This window comes from Notothenia coriiceps, unplaced genomic scaffold, assembly GCF_000735185.1.
Source record: "Notothenia coriiceps isolate Sejong01 unplaced genomic scaffold, NC01 NC01_scaffold00037244, whole genome shotgun sequence".
NCBI classification, from domain to species: domain Eukaryota; kingdom Metazoa; phylum Chordata; class Actinopteri; order Perciformes; family Nototheniidae; genus Notothenia; species Notothenia coriiceps.
This window is the reverse complement of record NW_011369945.1, coordinates 22,784,435-22,791,773: the sequence shown is the minus strand read 5'-3', so window position 1 is coordinate 22,791,773 and position 7,339 is coordinate 22,784,435. Positions and strand designations below refer to the sequence as shown.

The 7,339-nt window shown below is 39.5% G+C and overlaps 1 protein-coding gene across 1 annotated transcript in view; it reads left to right on the top strand.

Moving 5' to 3' along the window:
• The window catches only part of LOC104965429 (natural resistance-associated macrophage protein 2-like), a 23,351-nt gene that overhangs the window by 12,179 nt on the left and 3,833 nt on the right, over positions 1-7,339 (top strand). Inside the window, exon 7 of the mRNA XM_010794384.1 lies at positions 4,499-4,509. Within this exon, the coding sequence (XP_010792686.1) occupies positions 4,499-4,509 (11 nt within the window). The remainder of the gene's footprint in view (positions 1-4,498; positions 4,510-7,339) is intronic.

Genomic DNA, 7,339 nt, shown 5'->3' with positions numbered 1-7,339 from the left:
TGTGTGTGTGTGTGTTCCCGTTAGAAGAAAACATCCACCATCTTAGATGATTTGCTGAAATGTATTGAAATGTATTCATATTTTCTTTTCACGGACTATTAGATTTTGAGATAAATGAAGGATGGTAATAAAATGACTTTTTCGACTCTATTTAACACTATCTGTCTGCAGAGCATGCTGCAGGAATACAAAGACTCCACGCCCAGAGAATCCGTTTTAGAAAAGTCACTTTAAAGACAAATGTGCGCATGTAACTGGAAATATAAATAGTTTAGAGTGGATGTGTAAAATCTCATGTGGTTTGGATGGTCCATACGCCATATTTAAATTCACAAATGTACCTAAAATCAGTTTATTCAACATTTGAACTTGAGGAACAATTTAAATGTAAAAATTCAGTTTAAGAGTCCACACTTAAAAAAACCCTGGGATGTGTTTTAGTTTTATTTATATTGGTGCTTTAGCTTTTATTTCCCTGCAGAGAAAAACCACAACTTTAAGCTCCTTTGACGTTTCAGTACGGCAGAATGCAAAGCATGCACCTTCACTGCTGTTGAATTTCCACTTCCTGTCGTATTGCTTTACACTGAACCAACACACGGTATCGAAAATAAAATGCTCGTAAAAAGCAGTCGACGACAGGCTGCTGCAGCGCGTGTGCCATCACAGCCACAGAGAGCAGATCACACACGAGAAACATCCACTTTAAATGTATTTACGCGCAAGTCTGGAAATGACAAACACTCAGATATGGGGGGAAAGCGCAGGCGCCGGCCTCATGAATATTTATCAGCAGCACTTGTGGCCAGTAAACCGAGCCTGACGTTTGTGTTACCAAGGTAGACAGAGTGAGCATATATCTGCCTCAGATACCAGCATGGAGGTTATTGGTGTTTTTACGCGTTTAAAGTCAGAATTATCAGACAGTAAATCCATGCATGCGTTGGCAAAAGTTTAAATGTATAATCCTCGTTTTAATGGATTAGTGGCTGCAGCTATGGATCTCATTTTGCTTCTTTCTTTTTTTTTTGGTGAGCTTCATTTTTAGATACTCATTAATTTCACTATCAGTATCTGCATCAGATATCAGCTTGGAGGCTTCTTGGTGTTTTTACGCGTTTAAAGTCAGAATGATCTGTGTTTTCTGAGCACGTGTATAGTATAAAGGACATGGAACACAAAGAATACTCAATGTACAATGTTCTAGATCATTTAGACTGTTAAAACAATATATAATATATAACAGTGAACAACATAGTTTATAAATTACATGCAATAGTGGTTGAAACTATGGATCTTTATTTGCATTTTTTGGTGAGCTTAATTTCTAGTTAAGAATGGCTGTTCCTGTTTTTTAACCTTCCATATTTGCTTAAAAAAAAATAACATTGTGAGATATTCCTGAGTCCAACATTAGAAGAAGGCATGAAACCGGGCTCCTTGATGGATGAGGTGCCCATGCCTGTGCCAGACTCTGATCGGCATGCCCAGCTGCCGTCACTCACTGAGAACTAAATCAATAAGTTAAACATTTGCACTTGGATTTAACTATTAGGTTTCCGGCAGAGAGAGAAAGAGGACATATGATATCTATTTTTAACTGTTTAAAAACGCACCATATTGGAAGTCCTGCAACAATCCTGCAGCCCCTCCATCTGCAGAGTTTAAGAGACCCAATGCAAAAAAAAAAGAGGTCAAATCCAAGTCAAGGCCACTTTACTTTATTGGCATGCAGACGTTTCAAAACGCCTTCAAGAAACCCTGTCGTATTTGCAGCCATAAAGCGATTTAATAGCCAGACTCTGGGTAATGGAGCAATCCATCCACTGAGGACGGCCAAGTTTGCATACTAAGATCAGACATCGATTTTTTTATTCTGCAGAAACATGATTTATAATCTGCAGAAAGAGAGTTATTCTGTTCCTTTGAAGTTGGGAAACTGGATTTTATTTTAGCAAACAAAGGCAGCAGCATAATGTCATAAATCATTGTTTTATTTAAATGTGTGTTAATATGTCACCATAATCTTTATTTAAATTAAACCGTATACTCTTACTATCCTAAAATGTTATTGCCATTACGATCCACTATGTGAGTATTTAAATATGTGTAAATATCCCATCATCTTTAAACTCGTATTTAAATTCAATCTTACACACTTACTATCCTAACATTTGATTGCATGCCACTATATAAACTATTTGTTATTATTTAATTATTATAGTTTAAAAATCGGACATCAGTAGTAAAAATGCACACTAATTTAATGTAGGCCTATATTTCCCAGTTTTATCCATATGATAACCCAGCCTGCAGCTCGTGTCCCCGGCTCTTCTTTTACTTAACCTCCCCCCCCTGATTGGGACATTAATCTCCGTTTTGCCACCGCAGTCGCAGCCCGGTTCGCAGAGAGAGGCTCGTTATAGTGAGGCATCGGTTCCCGGTGACCCCGGTGCCTCGGTCCCTCTGACACGCTATTAGGTGGAGGAGCGCGTGCAGGAGATTTGTGGAGGCGCTGACACGAGGCTGTCCGTCCTGTGACGTGTGGCTAAAAGAGGCCTCTCCAATTAGACAGGAGAGCTGCTTTAAAGGTGTTGCTCAAGGGCACCTCGGTAGGGTGGAGAGACCCCTTAATCCAGGAGCAACGCGAAGATTCCGGTTCAAAATCTCGTTTTTAACCCCTTAAAGGGCCAGTATTTATAATCCACATATCACACAATTTGATATTTTCTATTTCTCTTTATTTGAAATTGAGATCTTCTCCAATTAGCTGTGTGACATGGGAGCTGCTATTGTGTTGCTCAAGGGCACCTCGGTAGGGTTGAGCAGCCTCTGAATCCAGGATGTGGAACCAGCAACCGTTTTGTAACCCCTTTGAAGTGCCTTAAAGGGCCAGTGGCTATTTTTATATTTCTCTCAATTTGAAATTCAGATCATTCTTGTGTTTACAAACACTAGAAAACAGCATCATGTTTCATATGAAGATGTTAATTTATGAGAGCTGTCAATGACATTCAGCGACAACAGTTTCCAAAATGTTTGCCAAACGTTGTGCTTATTTATTCTGCGGGAGGAAGGGTAGAGCTGGGCCTAAATCAAGGAAGTAGAACCAGCAACCAACAAGCTTCTGGTTCCAAAATCTCTCTTTTAAAGAGCCAGTACCTATTTCTTTTTACATTTTAAACCTAATTTTCTTTTAATTAGAAATTCATATGGTACTTGAGTCAGTTGAATAATATCGATAAGGGCCAAAGAGATGACTTGTTGTCTGTTTATTAATTATGAAATGCTGGCTGTATGCAATAGAGTAGATTCATTTTTCTACTCCTCCTTGAAAGGAACCTATTACTTGTGCATATTTTTAAATAATAATGTTGTGTTATAAGTAAGTGTTATGCTGCACAAACACTAGAAAAGTTGTCAATGACATGCAGTAACACCAGTTTCCAAAATGTTTGCCAAACGTTTTGTTTACCAGTCTATTTCTTTCAAATGTAAAAATCAGAGTTTTTATTTTTTTCAATAATTTCATAAACCATGATCAAATTAGTCCGCGTTTTCCTTTTATGTGTTAAGAAAGCGCCACATATGGTGTGTGTTAATGCGCCGCTCGATGGAGATGGAGGTCTCCTCTCTTACAGAGCAGCTTGTCGACATCTGTTTATCTGATGACTCTGATAATGACTTATTATTTCAAAATAAGGATGACCAGACAAAGATAATGGCTGACAGATTTCCACTGGTCCGCTCCGATGTGCGTGTGTGTGTGTGTGTGTGTGTGTGTGTGTGTGTGTGTGTGTGTGTGTGTGTGTGTGTGTGTGTGTGTGTGTGTGTGTGTGTGTGTGTGTGTGTGTCATCATGAGGTGGCCCTGAGGGAGGGCGCCCTACAAACAGGATGTTGGGGTTTTTCTTCCTGTTGCATGTTTTGTATCCCATCAAGTTTAACAATGATTCCCAATCAACTCATTTACTGTTCTTCTGTTTAAGTGACACATGGTGGTTTTAATTGGTAGCAGACACAAATTATTTGCTTGCAATTTGGACTCTTTAGGAGTTCTTTTTTTTTTATTTGGTCAAAGGAACATGGTTTTTCCAAAGCAAACCCATTCTTATTTAGATTGTCTTTGTTTCTAACTGGATTCTGGGTGGTTCTGGGTTGGGTGTGGCTAACGGTTTACTCTAAATCTGTATAAAAAAACTGGATCCAGCGGTCAGAGTGATCTCTGTCACATCTGGCAGTCAAAAACATTAAAAAGTGATTCTTATGAACTCTCTGTCCTCGGCACAAACACGCTGTCTTTAGGTTATACAATTCACGAGTGTTTTCCTGCTCGGCTGCAGCCCAAATATTTGCTGGAGACAAGAGGCATAAATACAGGTCGTTTTGCTCGCCTTCTGTTTTGAGCGTAGATATATTTGAACAAAAATGAATATCTATCCTCAAGGGTAAATAACTTTGGATAAAAACATGTGTGCAGTGAAACAACGTGGAGGCATATTTCCTCCGGCTCGTGCATGCAGAATTTACTTTGAACGTTTGTTTTGTGCTTATTTCTAATTGTTTTGGGTCATTATTGTTCAGTGGGATTGTCATAGGAACATCCTGTTTGTACAGTAGAGTTTATCAAAGGATAGAAATGTCTTCTCATCTCCACTGACCAGCAGAGACACTCACCAGTCTGACATCTTTTAGGTATCAACAAGAGAAGCAAATCAACATCCCACCTCCTCTCTCTCTTATAATTACACTGGCATCTCAGAAAGAGAGTGATTAAAAGTGAAATTTGGCAAACTGAACAAGGACTGTAAGGTATCATCATAACAGTGAGTCTGGCGTGTTATATTTTTCACCAGCTGCAGCAGCAGGACGTGTGGGGGTGGGGGGGGGGGGGGAATGCAACTTGACTGGTGATGTGAGCCAAGAAAGATCTGGAAGCTGAATGTGTGTGTGTGTGTGTGTGTGTGTGTGTGTGTGTGTGTGTGTGTGTGTGTGTGTGTGTGTGTGTGTGTGTGTGTGTGTGTGTGTGTGTGTGTGTGTGTGGTATGACTGTGCACTTAGCAGGCAAACAATATTAGCAGCCAGAGGAAGGAATATGACTCATTACAGCAACAACTTAAATTGTTTAAATGTCATGTTTTACTTATACGACATCCTTCCCAGATTTCCTTCCCTTTGAGTTTCTCGCAGTTCGATTTCACGTCTTCCCCTCCCTGACATGCCGGTTAACGCAGTGACACGACGTGGTTTAGGTGAGAATGGATGGAAATGAGTGCGGTAACACAGTGTCACATCACTTCCAGAAGCCGAGCTGACCTCTGAGCTGCTCTGACAGGGATGTGAGGAGCGTAAACACGTCCGGGACGATATTAAATACATACCAGGGTTATTATTTCATGCCTCAGCGCTGTAAGTTTAAAGAGCAGCGAGGTGAGACTCCTGTTTCTTGTAAACATGCCGGGTATTAACATGCCAACATACAATAAGCAGGGCTATCCTGTCAAATGTCAAACTTAAAAACACCCTCCCCAGGCAGAAAGGTTATTTTTGTTCACATTTTAACGCCATGACCGTGTGACCGACAGATTCAACTGTAATTTGTTTTCCTTATATTAATACGTAAATAAAATGCCACACGTTCTCGACACTATAAGGCTTGTTCTCCATTAATTCCAATGGCTCACTCCTGCTTTGATTGATAATGATTGGCCCAAATTTGCCTGGTCCAGGTGTTGGCCGTTTATTATTTCCCAACCTTCTTCAATTAATCACTAATTGGCGTTTCCACCTGCAGTGGAACATTAAAACCACAACTTTGGCCAAAAACCTCACACTGCTGGAAGAAAATCTATCAGAATATTTATTGTTCAAATGCCAGGATTTTAAATGTTTGCGGAATGAAAAAGGAACTATGTTTTCATGTCTGTGTGTGGATGGATATCTGTTTGTGTCATTGTTGCCAGCACAGCGTGGGGGTTTGAGGATTTCTGAAATGAATGACAACAAATGGCAAGAGAGTATTTGATGTCCTGGGTGAGGTCAGGTCACAGTGGAAAGTCAACCTGCACATGCAAACACTTGTATTTGAATAATTATGCATTAATAAAGACTTTCTTTCATTAAAAACGCCGTCAGAAAGCCTTGTTTTGTTCATGTTCTGAATTGCCCTGAAATATGATTTTGTTTGCCAAAAGCAATCTTTTTTCCCTCCTAATGACATGTCATAAAACTGTACTCCAGCGAAAGGGCAAATAAAATGTAAGCACTCACAAAAAGGTCAAGTCCCTCCACCATTAGATCAAGTTGTGAAAAACAGCAAAGCTTTAACCGACGAATTACATGTAAACTCGGGCAAAAACTGTAGGAATGAAAAGTGAAATCAGACGAGAGTGCTTCTGGAGACCGCAGCTGAACACAAACCCACATCACAAAGAGTCCTGCAGTGACGGCTGATACTGAAGACTGTCAGCAGCAACTTAAGTGAAGTTTAAACTCTGCTGCAAAGAGGGGTCTTCAATGGGAAGCCATAATGCAGACTGTAGTATCTAAACGCTGTTATTATAGCCATTATATATAATTATAGTTTCAATAATATGTCTGTTTACTTATAGCAAATAGCAGCATGGTGTCACATGACTTGTTTTCTGACAGCTCCCTGCATCCCGCTCACAAAGCCCGGCAGCAGTGCTTTGTCTCTGAGTGTTGATGAGTCTTAAAGACAGCAGCTGAACTAAAGGTTGTTTCAAAAACTTGTGAGTATCCATCTGTCATCGCTTCACAGAAATCTTCAGCAGATAAACGGCCGCATGTTGCTACCTAATGGAGAGTGCCATGATTTGTTTGCTACTCCTGCAAATCGGTTTCATATATATAAACAAACCTTCCTCCAGTTGTTTTCTTTTCATGCATTAATTGGTTTATGCTTAAAAAAAATCAGTAATTTGAGTCTCACTGTGAGACTTTGTTTATGTTATGATGCATGTTGTGTGTTAATGTTAATGTGAAGAAACATGTTTGGAGCATGCTTAAAGTTTCTTAATTTAGGATTTGTTATAATAAGTTGTGTTTAAATTGAAATAAAGAATTAGCTGGTTGTAGTCCTGCTGGTAAACTACCTTTTTAAACATATTCAAGTCATGAAACCCTGTTTTTAAGATATTCAACTTAATATGTGAAATAAAAACAAAAGTGTTTTCACACAAGAAGGGACTTCAGGATTAGAGTCCATGGTAACATATCTTTAAAATAGCATTAGCATCAAGCCCTGTGAGTTAATTATAACCAAAGGGAGTGTGTGTGTGTGTGTGTGTGTGTGTGTGTGTGTGTGTGTGTGTGTGTGAG